The sequence below is a fragment of the Humulus lupulus genome, chromosome X, assembly GCF_963169125.1.
Source record: "Humulus lupulus chromosome X, drHumLupu1.1, whole genome shotgun sequence".
Lineage (NCBI taxonomy): Eukaryota > Viridiplantae > Streptophyta > Magnoliopsida > Rosales > Cannabaceae > Humulus > Humulus lupulus.
The window spans coordinates 142,756,145-142,773,769 of NC_084802.1; the positions used below are offsets into that span (position 1 = coordinate 142,756,145).

At 38.1% G+C, this 17,625-nt stretch overlaps 1 protein-coding gene and 1 non-coding gene across 2 annotated transcripts; one reads left to right on the top strand and one right to left on the bottom strand.

Moving 5' to 3' along the window:
• Nucleotides 1-2,080: 2,080 nt before the first annotated feature.
• LOC133806333 (uncharacterized) lies at nt 2,081-2,495 on the bottom strand. The gene is made up of 2 exons (XM_062244448.1): nt 2,169-2,495; nt 2,081-2,107 (listed from the first exon to the last, which is right to left on the bottom strand). The coding sequence occupies exons 1-2, from the start codon at nt 2,493-2,495 to the stop codon at nt 2,081-2,083; spliced, it is 354 nt and encodes a 117-aa protein (XP_062100432.1).
• Nucleotides 2,496-3,499: 1,004 nt separating this feature from the next.
• On the top strand, nt 3,500-3,606 carry LOC133807848 (small nucleolar RNA R71). The gene has a single exon (XR_009879736.1). It is a non-coding gene; the product is annotated as a small nucleolar RNA R71 (small nucleolar RNA).
• The last annotated feature ends 14,019 nt before the right edge of the window (nt 3,607-17,625 follow it).

Genomic DNA, 17,625 nt, shown 5'->3' on the forward strand with positions numbered 1-17,625 from the left:
CTTTTTAAAGTCACAAATGCTTCTTGACACTCCTTTGTGAACTCAAATGCTCGATTTTGCTCAAGTAAGGAACAAAGGGGCTTAGAAATATTTGAAAAATCTTTAATAAACCTCCTATAGAAACCCGCATGTCCCAAAAAGCTTCTAATCCCCTTGACTATAGTAGGTGGTGGCAATTTTTCAATGACTTCCAGCTTTGCTCTATCCACTTCTATGCCCTTGTTAGAAATTCTATGGACCAACACAATACCTTCTTGCACCATGAAATGGCACTTTTCCCAATTGAGTACCAAGTTTCTGTCTTCACATCTAGCCAAGAATTGCTCCAAGTTAGCCAAACAAGTGTCAAAGGACTCCCCAAATACTGAAAAATCATCCATGAAGACTTCAAGAGACTTCTCCACCATATCTGAAAATATTGCCATCATACAACGTTGGAAAGTGGCGGGGGCATTGCACAGCCCAAAAGGCATCCTTCTAAAGGCAAAGGTGCCATAAGGACAAGTAAAGGTAGTCTTCTCTTGGTCTTCTGGCGCAATGGAAATCTGATTATAGCTTTGTTATCCAAAAAATTGGAGTTGATGACGTGGCAAGTACTCCCTGGACACGTGGCTGACACCTGGAAGAGCTCTGCTAGTGCATCGACCAGGAGACGTATTAGAAGCAGTAAGCGGCCCAGTCTTACCTGCGACCAGTCTGGTCGATGGTTCCGCATGCAATGTAATATTACTGCAAAGATCTTCGTAGATCCCGAATTTAACTCACACAATCTCCTGAATATCTGATTATTTAGGAGAGATTATCGGCAACTAAATCATGTAATTCCCCTTGAGCCTATAAATAGAAAAAGATAGCTCAAGGGAGGGGACTTTTTTGGCTTTTGAATTATTTGAGATTAGAGTAATTCTTCTTGGAATATTGTATTGTTCTTCAGAGGTTAGTGAAACTCATTGAACTCTTGTTCTTTGATCACTCCTTTGATTCTCATACCAATAACAATCTGAGTGGACGTAGGTCATTACCAGATCCTGGGGCCGAACCACTATAAAATATCGTGTTCTTATTACTTTTTGTCATTCGATTCTTTTCAACGCATTAATTCACATCAAGCATATTCTGACTCCGTGTCAGTTGGCCAAAATCTGGGTCAACAAGCTTGAATACCCATCAAGGAAACAATAAAACTCCTTTCTCGCCAACCGATCAAGCATTTGATCAATGAATGGCAGCGGGAAGTGGTCTTTACGAGTAGCCTTATTCAACTTCCGATAGTCCATACAAACACGCCACCCCGTCACTTGTCTTGTGGGAATCAACTCATTATTTTCATTAGCCACCACCGTGACTCCACCTTTTTTAGGAACACCCTGAATTGTGCTGACCCAAGAACTATCTCAAATTGGGTAAACAATTCCATAATCAATCCACTTAATTATCTCTTTTCTAACCACTTCCTTCATGATAGGATTAAGCCTTCGCTACTGCTCACAGAAATCCTCCAATAGAATTTTATGCATACAAAATGAGGGACTTATACCCTTGATACCCGCCATGGTCCAACCAATGGCCCTTGTGTATTTCTTCAAAACAGCTAGCAACAAACTCTCTTTTTCAGCTCCTAACATGGCTGAAATAATCACAGGCAAAGTCTCATTATCTCTCAAATAAGCATACTTCAAGTGACTAGGCAAGGGCTTCAACTCTAATTTTGGTGGCTCTTGAATAGAAGGCTTAGGAGGCTTAAAATTCCCTTTTGACAAGTTCAATGACTCAAAAGGCCTCCTAAATTTAGCAAAGGGCTGCTTTGACTCCACCCATGTAACTTGGCTTTCTTCCTCTTCACTTAAGTTTTCAAGCTCTTCAAGTGACCTCACCCCCACTCCATCTTTACAAGATTCCTTACGGAATTTTTTAGCGACAATAGACTCAATTACACTTAGCCTAGAGCATTCCTCAACGTCATCCGGAAACTTCATAGCGTTGAACACGTTGAAAGTCACTTGTTGGTCATTCACCCTCATAGTAAGCTCCCTTTTTTGTACATCAATCAAGGTCCTCCCGATAGCTAGAAATGGCCTACCTAAGATAATTGGAACATCTCTATTCGCTTCATAATCAAGGATGATGAAATTAGCCAAAAAAATGAATTTATCAACTTGCACAAGTACATCTTCAATTTTTCCTTCCGGGTGTGCCATAGAATGATCCGTTAATTGCAAAGTGAATGTGGTTGGTCTTGCTTCTCCAATCCCCAACTTCTTGAAAATTGACATGGGCATCAAATTGATACTATCCCCCAAGTCACAAAGTGCTCTACCAACATCTCTACCACCAATAGAACAAGGAATTGTGAAGCTGCCCGGATCCTTCAATTTAGGAGGAATTTTACTCTTCAATATAGCACTACACCCTTCAGTCAACGCCACCATTTCAAATTCACCAAGCCTCCTCTTTTTAGTTAAAATATCCTTAAAAAACTTCACATAGTTGGGCATTTTCTCCAAAGCTTCCACCAACGGTATATTGATGTGAAGTTGTTTCAAAACATCTAAAAATCTCCTGAATTGACCATCTTATTGCTGCTTTTGAAAGCGCTGAGGAAATGGTGGAGGTGGCTTGCTTATAAGCTTTCCTATAGCATTTTGCATAGGAATTGCTGCAGCAATTGTTTCAGGATCAGCATTTAAATTTTTTGATTTCACAGCTTTGTCTCCTTTGTCCACACTACTTTGGATTGAAGTGGCCTCCCTATTTCTAGTACAATTATCCTCAGCCAATTCCAGATTTTTACCACTCCTCAAGGTAACCGCCTTGCAATGCTCCTTGCCATCTTTCCTTGGATTTTTTGTATCACTAGGCAAGGTGCCTTGTTGTCTATTCCTTAGCTCATTAGCAAGCTGCCCCAATAGAGTTTCTAGATTCCTCAAGGATGTTTCTTGACTCTGAATCACAACATCATTCTTGGCCATATATTCTTTCATTAAACTCTCCAAAGAGCTTGATTGAGACACTTGAGGAGGAGGTGGTTGAGCTCTTTGTTGTTGTTGAGAAAACCCCGGTGGATATGTAGGCTTGTTTTGCATTGGTGCTCCGCTTGAACTAGCTCCTTGCCCCCCCCCCCCCCCCCCCCAATGAGAAGTTTGGATGCTGCTTCCACCCCGGATTATAAGAGTTTGAATATGGGTTATTTCAGTTGGCATTTTTAGCAGCTGATTGTACCATTCCCCGCAAACTCATGTTCTTGAGAAGGTTAGTCATTGAAGAAACTTGAGGGGTCAAAGCTGTCAATGCATCCACTTCAAGTATACCAGCCACTTTTTGACTTGTTGGGGCTCTAACATTGGACCATTGGTAATTGTTGCTAGCTATCCTCTCCAAAATCTCATAGGCTTCATTGTAGGACTTAGAGAGAATAACCCCATTAGCTGAAGCATCTAACACCATACGAGTGGAAGAATTGAGCCCATTGTAGAAAGTTTCCATTTGTATACAATGCGGGATCCCATGGTGTGGACACTTCCTCAATAACTCCTTGAATCTCTCCCAAGCTTCACAAAATGATTCATCTTCCAACTGCTGAAATGACATAATTTCATTGCGAAACTTGGCATTTTTGGTAGGAGGGAAGTACTTTATCAAGAATTTTTCAGCCAACTCATTCCATGTTGTCACCGAGTCGGGAGGAAGGGTGTTGAGCCAAGCTCTAGCTCAATCCCTCAAAGAGAAAGAGAACAATTTCAATCATAGGGCCTCGTCACTCACTCCTTGTAGCTTGAAAGAATCACTCACCTCCAAAAATGAACGAAGATGAAGATGAGGATCCTTAGTAGGCAGCCCACTAAATTGACCCACTGTTTGCAACATTTGGAACATAACGGGCTTTAACTCAAATTGGGGTGCTTGAATTTTAGGCCTAACAATGCCCGGATTGAGCTCATTAAACATGGGGGCAGCATACTCCCTTGTGGCTCTCTCTCTATCATCAGCCATAGCAATTGTATTAGTGACATTATTAGCACCCTCAACTCCTTCAACCTCTTCAGCCATATTAAGGCGATTTTGAGCCCGTTGTTCCCTTAGTCTTCTTCTAATTGTTCTTTCAATCTCAGGGTCAATAGGAGCTAGTTCAATGTCTTCTTGCTCGTTCATATAGTAAATCACCTAAGAAAACACAAGTGTTACCTTTAGGATCTTCACCTTAACATCGAGTTCCATTGGGTCACTCACCCGATCTTTATTTCTTAACTCATATCACAATGGTAGGTTTCTTAACCATTCTCATAAAATCATCTTCCTGAATTTCATTGCCCATCGAGACATATACCTATCCACAGTCCATCACTAGCACCATACCAATCCCCATTGTTATTGTATCTGACCTTGCTGTAACCTGTAGCGTCTTGTCTATCTGACACAGACCATCCCTAGTAAGAGATCGAATTCCAAATTAATTTTTTTCCCAGTAAGTCTCACCGGACCCTGATCTCAGGATTATTCCTTTACAAACAACCAAGCACTCAAATCTCTTACGGTTTACCTTCATTGTCAACTGAGTATTCTCTGTACACCGACCATGTTTCTATTTCTTTCACCTACTGCAAGGCTCAAACTATCATCTCTTCAATCTATATTTGGGCGTGTCCCAAACTTGATGTGCCGCTCACAGTTTCATGTTTTTACATAAAGTCAAGTCCCTTCTCACTACCCTTTTGTAACCATTTGTTACACACGAAATTCTATATCATAAGGTGTTAACCAATCCTTATTCCGCCTTCCAAAAATCTGATACAAAGTTGTCCATTCAGTTTACCCTTAGATTCTTTTGTTGCCCTCGGGGACGTTTCCGGTACCCCGAGCCTCGGGATTGACTTAATTGCCTAAGAATAGACTAAGTAAAACACAGAATTCGGTGGAACATTAGGAACTGACCTTCCCTCCTCTTGTCTTTCTCTCTCAAAGGAAACCACTAGAACCTAAGGAAAATTCAGCTGGAAACTCTGTGATTTGAGCTGAAGTTTTGAGGGATTAGCTCAGTTTTAGCTAAGGGATTCAACCAGGACTGAGGTAAGAATTGAATCACACTTTTTGTTGTTTAAATTACGTGGTTTTGATTGAGTTCTAAGAGGTTTTTGGGTTTTGAAATTGAAGATTGAATTGAAGCTAGGAGCTTGGGAGTTAGCTCAGAAATTGCTTAGAGAATTGATTCTGTAGTGAAGGTAAGCTCGAATTTATGATTTAATATTTGAATTCTGGTGTTTTCTTGGATGGTTTTAGTATTCTTGAGCTTTTGTGTTTCAGAGATTGAAATGGGATTTTGATGAGTTTCTAGGCTAGGTTTTCGCTGGATTATGTTGCTGGAATCATGTTAGAAGTTTTGTGATAATTGAGTTGTGGAATTGGGATGGTTTTGAGTGAGGTTTGGGAGTAAAATATGGTGGTCTTTCTGGGTTCAAAGGGGGCGGGCCGCGACATAGTTCTTGGTGAGCTGCGACCCTCCGAAGCTGATGTGAGCTGCGACCCTTAGAGTGGCTAGTGGTTGTTTGTACTCTGGAAATTTTGTAAACTGACTTTTAAACGCTGTTCCTTTTGGGATCCCATGTGTAAAAATGTTTAGTTATATGAAATGTATCTTTTGAGACCAAAATATTTTAACCCTAGCACATTAATGGTTTCAGTGACACATTTTTAACTAAAAGACTTGATTAGCAAGTCCTGCACCTTTATAAGTACACAGTGTAGCGGTCTTGTATCCAGGGCGTTACAAATCATATCCATATACTCATTAAATCATGCATTTAATCATTCATTCACATAGATACCAATTATGCCCTCCTGGCACACTAATCAAGACACTTAAGCCTTATTAGCGATTTTGGGTCGCTACATTTTTCAATTATAAAATAAATCATATTAATTCATTGAAAATATTAATTAAAACTTAATTTAATTTAACATTAAAGATCAACAAAAGTGAATTTTTTTCTTCTAACTAAACTCAATAATTCAATTAATTAAGCTACAACATTTTACAATAATATAACTATAAAAATACACAAAAATCTATAAAATTAAAATAAACCTAAAAAAATTCAAAATTATATAAAAACTTAATAAAATAATAAAAAAATTAATAACTTAACACTAATTAGCTTATAAATAGTGGTAAAATAACTCTATTTTGTAGAGTTATCAACCCCAAATTGGCTTAAAAATTTCCTAGTTTCTGGGACAGTAGTGCGGTCGTGCTAGGTCACCAGAAACACAAAACGAGCCTAGAACTTAAGTGTTCTTCCCCATTTTGAACCACTGCTATTCTAGCACCTCAAACCCAGCCAATTCAACCTAAAAACTGGGTTTTCTCCAACCCAATGTACCCAAAATAACCATAGACCAATACCAGAACTCCAAGACATCATCAAACCATCCATAAAACATCAAAAACACAAAAATGCCAAAATTTACCATTTGAGCTTAACCTTTGAAAACTTATCCAAAAATCCAAAAATTCAAGTCCAATTTAGAGTTTAAAGCTCAATTCCAAGCTTCAGCAGAGATTGCTAGCACCTAACCACCATCAACACAAACCTAGCTCCCTAGAAACACCAAGGATTTCAAAAAATTAAGCTAACCTCAACTATTTTCTTCAAGAACATGAGTACTACAAAGAAGCTTAAATGATCCTTACCTAAGCTGCAAAATTTCGAACTCCGAGCTTATGGATGATCTCCTTAGCAGTTCTATCCTCCAATCAACTCTAAGAGCCTCTAGAAACCTCATAAATCTTCAAGAGTTTGTCACTTTGAAGCTCTTGGGTGCTTGGAAAATTGAGAGGAAACTAGAGAAGAGAAAAAAAAGTTGAATGTGAGAATCAAAGTGCTCAACACTTAGTTCCCATCTTGCCTATACTAGTGGTCAAATGACCATTTTCCCTACCTTAAATAACCTTCCAATTAACCCCCAAGGGTATTTTGGTCATTTAGCCTAATTTCCCCCTAAACCTCAAATTATACCCCAAATCTCAAAATTATTCAACCAATCCACTTAATACTACTATTTTGCATAAAATACTTCATTTGTCAATTAATCTCGAAATATGGAAAATTAGCAAAGTACCCCTTGGCTCACCCTGAGCCGGGTATCTATCCCTGTCATGAATTTTTTGCTAAATTGCTTGAAAGGATCGACTCCTACTGAATATCATGAATACCGACATAATAATGTTGTCCCAAGCACATAACACATAAAATTACAGTTATACCGTTAATGGGTCAAAAATACGAAAAATGCCATTTTTTAACAAAAGCGAGTCTGTAAGCACATTTAATACACATAAACATGCATAAATACTCATATCATAATATAACTCAAAAAATTCACATAATCACATATATATTTAAATAAAATCACATAATTCCACTTATGCCCTCCCGACACACTAATTAACATATTAACCCTTATTAGGAGTTTTGGGATGCTACAACTATCCCCTCCTAATAGAAATTCTGTCCCCGAAATTTACCTGAACAACTCATCCCGCATATCCAACTCTAGATCCCTATCATTTCCTCGACCTTGCAGTTCCTCCGTATTACTTTAACCATTGGAATTGTCTTGTTTCACAAAACTTTGTCCTTCCTATCTAGAATATGAACTGGTTTATCCTCAAAAGACGTATCCATCTGTAAATTTAGGTCCTCATAACTTAGCACATGTGTAGTATCAAATACATATCTCTGAAGCATTGATACATGAAACACATTATGTATTCCTAACAAAGCTGGAGGCATAGCCAGTCTATAGGCTACCTGTCCATTCCTCTCCAGGATCTCAAAAGGTCCTACAAACCTAGGGCTCAACTTTCCTTCTTCCCAAATTGTTTCACTCCTTTTAATGGTGAAACCTGGAGAAAAATGTGGTCCCCAACTTGGAACTCCACGTCCTTACACTTAGGATCAACGTAGCTTTTCTTTCTACTCTATGAGGCAAGCATTCAAGCTCTAATATTCTTGATGGCCTCACTGGTCCTCTGAACTGCTTCAGGACCCAAATAATTCCTTTCACCCATTTCATCCCAATGAATGAGTGATCTCCACTTCCTACCATACAACATTTCATATTGAGCCACTCCAATCGTCGACTGATAACTATTGTTGTAGGAAAACTCAATCAAGGGGAGATACTTACTCCAGGACCCCTCAAAATCTAATACACATGCCCTAAGCATGTCCTCTAGTATCTGAATTGTCCTCTCAGATTTTCCATCTGTCTGGGGATGATATGTTGTGCTAAACTTCAACAGGGTTCCCATAGACTTCTATAGGCTTCCCCAAAACTTGGAAGTAAAGATGGGATCTTGATCTGACACTATGGATCTTGGAGCCCCGTGGAGATGTACAATCTCCCTCACATACAGCTCAACATATTGATCCACATTGAAATTCGTCCTCACTGGCAAGAAGTGAGTTGACTTAGTCTATTGATCCATGATCATCCATACCGAGTCGTGCTGACCCATCGTCTTAGGAAATCCAACCATGAAGTCCATGGTAATGTCCTCCCACTTCCGCTCAGGGATACTCAATGGCTGTAATAACCATGCTGGCCTCTAGTGTTCAACTTTCACTTGTTGACAAGTTAGGCACTTAGCCACGTATTCTACTACATCTTTCTTCATCCTTGGCCACCAGTACAAAAATTTCTAATCCTGATAGATCTTCATGGTGCCTGGATGTAATGAATACAGAGTGGTATGAGATTCATCCAGAATCTCCCGTCTGATAGTAACATCCAACGGAACACAAATCCGATCCTTGTACCTTAACATATCCATCTCAGAAATGGTGAAGTCCATAGCTCTTCCAGTTTGGACATCATCTCTATATCTCACTATCTGGGAATCAACCAGTTGACCCTCCTTTATCCTCTCCAGGAGTGTAGACTGTAAGGTAATGTTGGATAGGTGGCCCACCATAAATTCTATTCCCGCTCTGCTCATATCCTCTGTCAATTCTCTGGATATCTGCTTTAGGCTATACAAATTGTCCCGGGCCTCTTCGACTCAAAGCATCTGCTACCACATTGGCTGTCCCTGGGTGATAAAGGATCTCACAATCATAATCATTCACCATCTCTAACCAACATTTCAATTGCATGTTTAGATCCTTCTAAGTGAAAAATTACTTCAAACTTTTATGATCTCGCAGTTCTCGCCATACAGATAGTGTCGCCACACTTTCAGCGCGAACACCACAACCGCCAACTTTAATTTATGAGTAGGGTACCATTGCTCAAAATCCTTTAGTTGTCATGAATCATAAACAATCACTTTCCTAGCCTGCATAAGAACATAACCTAACCCCTGAGCTGGGCCGGGCCTCGATTCAGAAAGATGAAGGGCCATAAAGTCAAAATAGGGGGTTCCAAATTCCCCATCTCATTGGGGGGCAGAAAATGAATTAACATCTAGATGTGACACAACCTTTTCTATTTTAGTTGGGAAAGAACGACGAAGTCCATCTGAACCATCCAATGAAGAATAAGAGGAGAGCAAAGCGCCAATGGCACGCGAAGTGCATGTGGAACAGGCACGGAGAAAAAAAAGCGTGGAGGAGAAGCAGCCAGGCTCATTCCCTTCGCTTCTTAGGACCAAAGTAGTGCAGTATTTCTTAACCAAATCAAGGATTTGGAGATGCTACTTAATATAGCTCAATGCATCGCAATAAACCAAAAACTTCTCCTGATCTGAGAGAAGACTAAGTACCAGAGCAGTAATCAATCATTGTTTCTACTCCTAGAATCTACTCTCACATCTATCAGACCAAAAAAACTTCAAGTTCTTGCGTGTCAAATCTGTCAATGGTGTTACAATCTTTGAGAATCCTTCAACAAAATGCCGATAGTATCCTTCTAAATCCAGGAAACTCTGAATCTTTGAGGCACTCCTTGGCATTGTTCAATCTCTCACCGCCTCAATCTTTGTTAGATCTAATATAATTCCATCCTTACTGACAATGTAACCAAGAAATGTCACCTGAGGCAACCAAAACTCACACTTCTTAAACTTGGCATATAATCTATGCTCTTTCAATCTCTGTAATACCAGTTAAAGATGTTGCTCGTGCTCTAGCTCTGACTGAGAGTAGATCAGCATATCATCGATGAAGACAATCATAAACTTGTCCAAGTAGTCTTTGAACACTCTATTCATCAGATCCATGAATGGTGCCAGGGCATTGGTCAGTCCAAAAGACATGACCAAAAACTCATAATGCCCATACTTGATAAAAAAAATTTTAAACTCATTTTTAGTGTGTCTTTTTAGGAAGTATTTTAGATGTTTAGGGTTATTTTGTTCTATTTTACGTTTACTTTGGTTTTTTTTGGTTTGTTTGTAGGTTTTGAATGACTCAGGATCCTTTCGGATGAGAAAGAGGTCAAAATCGACAAAAAGACAAAATTCTGGCAAAAGTTGGTGTTTCGGAGCAAGTAGCACGATCGCGCTACTGTTGGGCACAACCGCACTAGGTGGTTGTCAATGAGAAAATTTTGCAGATTTTTAATGAAGGGCATTTTAGTCATTTCACATGGGGAAAACATAGGGTTACGTATTTTAATGCGATTTTCTTCATAAAACCCTAGTTTTGGAGAGTTGGAACAAGGAGAAGACGATTGGAGGCTTTTAGAGAACCATTGTATTACTTAGAGTTTTTCTTCTTTCTTTATTTTCTTTCATCTCTAGTTTATGTTGATTGTTAGTTTTATGGATTTAAATATTATGAATATGAACTAAATCTAGTTTTAGGGTTTTTAATTGAGTCTCTTGAAACCCTTCTATGAATTAATGCAATTTTATGTTTTGTTCTTCTTATTGAGATCTTTTCAATTTATGCTTATTGCTTGTGATTGATTCGACATCTATTGCACGGTATATATGAATTTATTTCAAAACCTGAAAGTTGAGATTCAAATTTGCTATAATTGATTAGACATAGATTTTGATATTGAATGACAGTATCGATATGGTTTATGTAGCTTATAAGTTCTTATGCTTAATGCTTCCTATATGTTGAGTTTATCATAGAAATATAGAAAATTTACACATAGGTCGAGTTTTATATATCTTAACAGGAATATAGAATAATTTTTTAACTTGCTATCTAAATTAGAAGAAAATCTTTATGAGAATATTACATTAAAGAAATACAGAGTGGAAAGGTGACATGATTAAATTGTTATATTATTTTATAATATAATGTAATATAATATTATATTATAATGTAATATTTTAGATTAAATAAATGTGACAAAGAGTGTCACATATTGTAACATATAATAGAGAATTACAATATTTATATATATGAGATATATCCAAATAATGTAACATATTTGGTGTTACAAATTTGTAACTTTTAAATATTACCCTTTATTGTGTAAATTTGTTGTTACACAATATTGAGATGAATTTCATAAAGCCATATGTGAAATGGCTATTAGAGATATGATTTTAACCCCAATAATGTGTTTTGGTAGTTACAAAATCATTTGGGAGGGTTTGGAACCGTTTGGAAAAGCAACACATTTTTAAGTGTTGAAATTGGTCGGTGGCCGCGGCCACTAATGTCTCTGGCCGTGGCCACAGGCCAAAAACTGACCAATTTTTCAGTTTTTTCAATCTTTGTTGAACGACTCAAAAAACCCAAATAACTCCCGAATCTCATTTTTAATTCCATATTAATCCAATTAAACATTGGTAACAGCCATGGGAGTTGGTGGAATTTAAAATTCAAAGGGTGTCTCGAAACTCTATAAATAAGAGCCTATAGCTCACTTGTAAGACACAACATTTCTATCCATTAGAGCACTTGGCTAGAAACACCTTGAGGCTTGATAATTCCAGAAAGCTTTTCCAATATCTGAGAGAGATCCCTTAGTGCTTGAGATAGGGGGAAATAAGCTTTTGGACAAAAGTTTTAAACCTTGTTCAAGTTGGTGATCCCCAACCCTCTTCACTTAGGTTGTGTAAGTGAGAGTTTTCTTGTATTTCTATTCTCCATTTTATTGTATTATTTTCTTCTTATTCTCTTGTTCTTTTTACTTGTATATTTTTTTTTAAGAGTTGTAATCCTTTCTTTTGTTGTAACCACCTTTATTTTACTTGTAATCTTTTGCTTAGAGTTGTATTCTCACCATTCTCTTCTTCTTCTTCTTCATTTTCTTTATTTATTTGTAATTTTCAGTTATAGAGTTGTAACTCCTTTTTTAATCAATCATTATTTATTTGTAATATATTGCATAGAGTTGTAATTTCTTACCATTTCCATTGAGGCAAATACATTTTTTTCCTAACATTCAAAAGCTTATCCCTTGTTTGTTTCAATGGAAGGTGAGACCATCAAAATCATGAATCAAGACCTAATGAGGTTGGATAGGTTTGATGGATCCAATTTCACTAGGTGGCAAGACAATGTGAGATTCCTTTTGACCACTCTCAAAATCACCTACATTCTAGAATCCACTATAGAACCTCTCCCAACGCCATCCGACAAGGACACTCTCGAGGAGGTGGAGAAGAGAAGGAAGAGGGAGGAGGACAATCTCCTTTGTAGGGGTCATATCCTCAATGCCCTTTCTGATAGGCTCTATGACCTCTACACTGAAACCAAATCGGCCAAGGAGATATGGGATGCACTTTAGAAAAAGTTTAAGGCGGAAGAGGAAGGTACCAAAAAGTTTTTGATATCTCAATACTTCGATTTCAAATTTTTGGTGATAAGCCTATTCTTCCTCAAATACATGAATTGAAAATAATTATTAACAAATTGAAAGTGTTAAAGATTGAGCTTCCCGATGCCTTTCAAGTTGGTGCTATAGTGGCTAAATTACCACAAACTTGGAAGAGCTATAGGAAAAGAATCCTTCATAAAAATGAGGATTATTCTTTGGAGGAAATCCAAAAACATATTCGAATCGAAGATGAATCGATATGTAGAGATAAACTTGTGGAGGGGTCTAATGGAGAGACTTCCAAAGAAAATGCGGTGTCACAACCAAAACATCCCAAAAACAAAGGGAAAAAGGGTAACGAGAAACCTTTGAGTCCAAAAACCAACCCAAACAAGTTTAAGGGCGAGATAGGTCCTTGCTTCGTGTGTGGGAAAAATGGTCACTATGCTAGAGAGTGTAGGCATAGAAAAGACCAACAAGGACCTAAGGTGAATGCAACTCAAGAGCAAAACATAGTTACTACCCTTAGTGAGGTGAATGCGGTCCAAGGAAAGGTGAAAGGGTGGTGGTATGATACATGTGCCACCGTCCATGTCACCTATGAAAAATCATTGTTCAAGACCTTTGAAGAGTCAAAGGGCAACCATGAGATACAAATGGGAAATGAGGGCAAATCCAAGGTACTTGGCAAAGGTACTATTTAAGTCTACTTCACCTCCGGCAAGAAAGTTACATTAATGAATGTACTTTATGTTCCCAAAATGAGTAGAAACTTGGGAAGTGGTGATTTGCTTGGCGAGCCCGGCATTAAAGCCGTTTTTGAGTCCGGTAAACTTATACTTACCAAATCAAATGTATTCTTGGGAAAAGGGTACTCTTGTGAGGGAATGGTTAAATTGTGTACCAATGATGTAACTTTCAATGTTATCAATAAAAATGCTAATTCTGCCTATATTGTTGAGTATGATTCTTTATTTTTGTGGCATCTTAGACTATCGCATATAGGTTTTACAACCATGAAAAGAGTAGTAAAATGTGGTATGATTGCATGCAATATTAAAAACTATGGTAAATGTGAAACATGTGTTAAGGAAAAAATGATTAAGAAACCATTTCCTAGTGTAGAAAGATCATCTAATTTACTAGATTTAATCCATAGTGATCTTTGCGAATTAAATGGTGTTTTAACTAGAGGTGGTAAAAGGTATTTTCTTACTTTTATAGATGATTTTAGTAAATATACCTATGTGTTTCTTTTAAAGCATAAAGATGAAACTTTTGATGCTTTTAAATTGTATAAATTAGAAGTTGAAAATCAACTAAATAAAAAGATTAAGGTGCTAAGAAGTGATAGAGGAGGAGAGTACTTCTCTAATGAGTTCAATACATTTTGTGAAGAAAATAGTATAATTCATGAGTGCACTGCACCTTATACACCACAACACAATGGTGTTGTCGAAAGGAAAAATAGGATTTATCTAGAGATGATAAATTCTATGTTGGTGTTTTCTAAGTTGAACTTCAACTTATGGGGTGAAGCGCTTTTAACCGCTTGTCACATTCTTAATCGAATACCGATGAAGAAAAATGAGATATCTCCGTATGAGTTATGGAAAGGAAGAAAACCCAACATAGGGTACTTCAAAGTGTGGGGGTGTCTTGCATATTGCAAGAAAAACGAACCTAATAGAACAAAGTTAGGTTCAAGAGCCATAAAGTGTGCTTTTGTTGGTTATGCCAACAATAGTAAAGCTTATAGGCTATTAGACTTAGAGTCTAATATTGTGATTGAATATAGAGAAGTTGAATTTTTTGAGAATATGTTATGGGACAACAATTCTCAAGCTTCAACATCTCTAAAGGAGAATTTGTTATATGAGAACAATTCTCAAGCTTCTACATCCAAAATTGATTCTCAAGAGGAGAATTCTCAAAAGGATGTAAAGCAACCCTTTGAACCTAGAAGAAGTCAAAGGCTTAAAAATCATAAAAGTCTAGTAGTGGATGAGATAGATTCTCAACGAATTTTGTTCTACATGGTAGAAGGAAATAGAGAGGAAGTTATTAGGAAAATTCCTATTGTACTTCTCGTTGAGGATGATCCTAAGACTTATAAAGAAGCTATGCAATCAAGAGATAGTGCATTTTGGAAAGAAGCCATCAATGATGAGATGGATTCCATTCTTTCCAATAACACTTGGGAATTGGTAGACCTCCCACCAGGGTCTAAGCCAATTGGGTGTAAGTGGGTATTTAGGAGAAAATACCACACTGACGGCACTATCCAAACCTTTAAAGCTAGATTAGTAGCTAAAGGTTTTAGGCAAAAAGAGGGTATCGATTATTTCGATACTTATGCGCCTGTTGCAAGAACAACTTCTATAAGAATTTTGTTCGCTTTAGCTTCTATACACAACTTGTATGTTCATCAAATGGATGTCAAAACAACATTCCTTAATGGTGACCTCAATGAGGAGGTCTATATGGAACAACCCGAAGGGTTTGTCCTACCAAAATATTAACATAAAGTTTGTAGACTTGTAAAATCCTTATATGGATTGAAACAAGCTCCTAAGCAATGGCATGAGAAATTTGATCAAGCCATCATGTCTAATGGGTTTAGACATAACAATGGAGACAAGTGTTTGTATTCCAAAACTTGTAAGGGATATGTGATCATTGTTTGCTTATACGTGGATGACATGCTTATTCTAAGTAATAGCATGAAAGGGATAGAAGAAACAAAGAGGTTTCTATCATCAACCTTCAAGATGAAAGATCTTGGAGAAGTTGACACCATACTTGGTATCAAAGTAAAGAAACATAGTGGGGGTTTTGCGTTAGGGCAAGCCCACTATGTTGAGAAAGTATTGAACAAATTTAACCATCTCAAGGTTAAAGATGCCAATACTCCATTCGATCATAGTGTAAAACTAGAGAAGAATGAAGGAAGAGCAGTGGCTCAATTGGAGTACGCTAGTGCTGTAGGGAGTCTAATGTACGCTGCCCAATGTACTAGACCTGATATAGCATTTGCGGTAAGTAAACTTAGTAGGTTTACAAGTAATCCAAGTGTGGATCACTTGAAGGCAATTGGAAGAGTCCTAGGTTATCTCAAGAAAACCAAAGGACTAAGCCTTCACTACTCCAAATTTCCTTCAATTTTAGAAGGATATACAGATGCAAGTTGGATATCCAATCTTGGGGACAACTTTACCACAACTGGTTGGGTATTTACACTTGGTGGAGGTGCAATTTCTAGGGGTTCCAAGAAACAAACCTGTATATCTCATTCCACTATGGAAGCAGAGTTCATAGCTCTAGCTGTTACCAGCAAAGAGGCCGAATGGTAACGGGATCTGTTGATAGAGATTCCCCTAATCAAAGAAAATGTATCTACTATATCGATACATTGTGATAGCAAAGCGACATTGGCTAGAGCATACAACGGAGTGTATAATGGGAAGTCTAGACATATTAGTCTAAGACATGGATATGTGAGAGAATTGATTCAAAGAGGAGTCATCTCAATATCCTATGTGAGAACAAGTGAAAATCTGGCAGATCCTTTCGCTAAGCCACTAACGAGGGATGGGACTTAAACTCCCTAAAGAGAATCACGATTGATGGTAACCTATCTTAACACAAGTTATTAACTAGTGTTAAGGTTCAATAGGTAACAACAAGTCAATCAAGTGAATATTAGTTGTACTCAAAACAAGTCCCATCTGAGATATTAAGTACTTGTGTGTTACCAAGTGGAGGGTTAAAACCGAAAGGATTTTTAATAGAATTTAGTCTTGTAAAGACAAGTATTTTTGGTAACAAAATACTGTAAGAATTCTACCTATATGGACCTAGGGGTGGTGCCGCCTCTCATGAAAATTGGGAGTATTCTCAAGAATGTCCATGAATGGAAAGTGCACATGGCCATTAACGGTGCAAAGCGAGACATAGAGGTCTCAAGTGAACATCGCAAAGGTGTGTGTGTAATCACCTGTTTGCCCTAAATATCCATGGGCTATTACCGAGATGAGAAAGGGCATAATTATATCAGCCACGTGGATGCCATGTACCCGGAGCTGCTGTTACAAGGTCCTACCTCTTTAGCTCGAGGTAACCTAAGTCAATGGGATTACTAAGGAGTCGAGTCAGAAGTATGGACACCACGGGCTGAGATTACATCAAGCTCGAGATACGAGCTTGGGTTGGCACCTCTGACCCCTTATAAAGTCAATCACGCAATGTAAACGTGCATATATCAGACATCACGTGTCTGATCCATCCCTGAATTCTCGAACACGCAGCATAAACGTGCGTGTTCAGGCACCCACGACTGGGTTGGGCCGTGCGGCCCATTATCCCCCTTACCTATTGATTAGACCACACTTCATTGTCACGTTTTAGGAATTAATCATGAATGTCATAGAAGTGACATGATGGGTAAGAAGGTCATGGGATGACCTCCCTTGCCAACCCCCAGGTGACCTCTCCCTATAAATATGGAGACCCTGGGAGTTGCAAGGGGTTGGATTATAATCTATAAAGAAATACCCTGTAAAGAATATCAGAAAGATATCAATAATAGTGGCTGGTGGACTAGAAGGATTTTAACCTTTGAACCACCTAAAAAAGTATTCGTGTTATCATTTTATTTTGAGATCATTCATCTATTACAGTTCATTATTTAGTACTAATCCCACTCTTTATTCTATTAATTATCTGTTGCCGAAGAACCGCGTCAACAGTTTGGTGCTTTCATTGAGAGTCGGTTAGATTGGTGCTATCGCAAATACCCAACCATGGTAGTCACTCGCTCAAGACATGGTAACGAGGTGGACCAACGTGATGGGCAGGAGGCCCATCATGCCGCCATGTCCGATGATCAGAACCCTTAGGTTC

Bases quoted from the DNA above. Each gene is read 5' to 3' on its own strand.
- LOC133806333 (XM_062244448.1), bottom strand. From the start codon at position 2,495: ATGCCCAACTATGTGAAGTTTTTTAAGGATATTTTAACTAAAAAGAGG. The intron at 2,108-2,168 runs GTACTTGTGCAA...TTGATTATGAAG, and splicing joins CGGAAGGAAAAATTGAAGAT to CGAATAGAGATGTTCCAATT.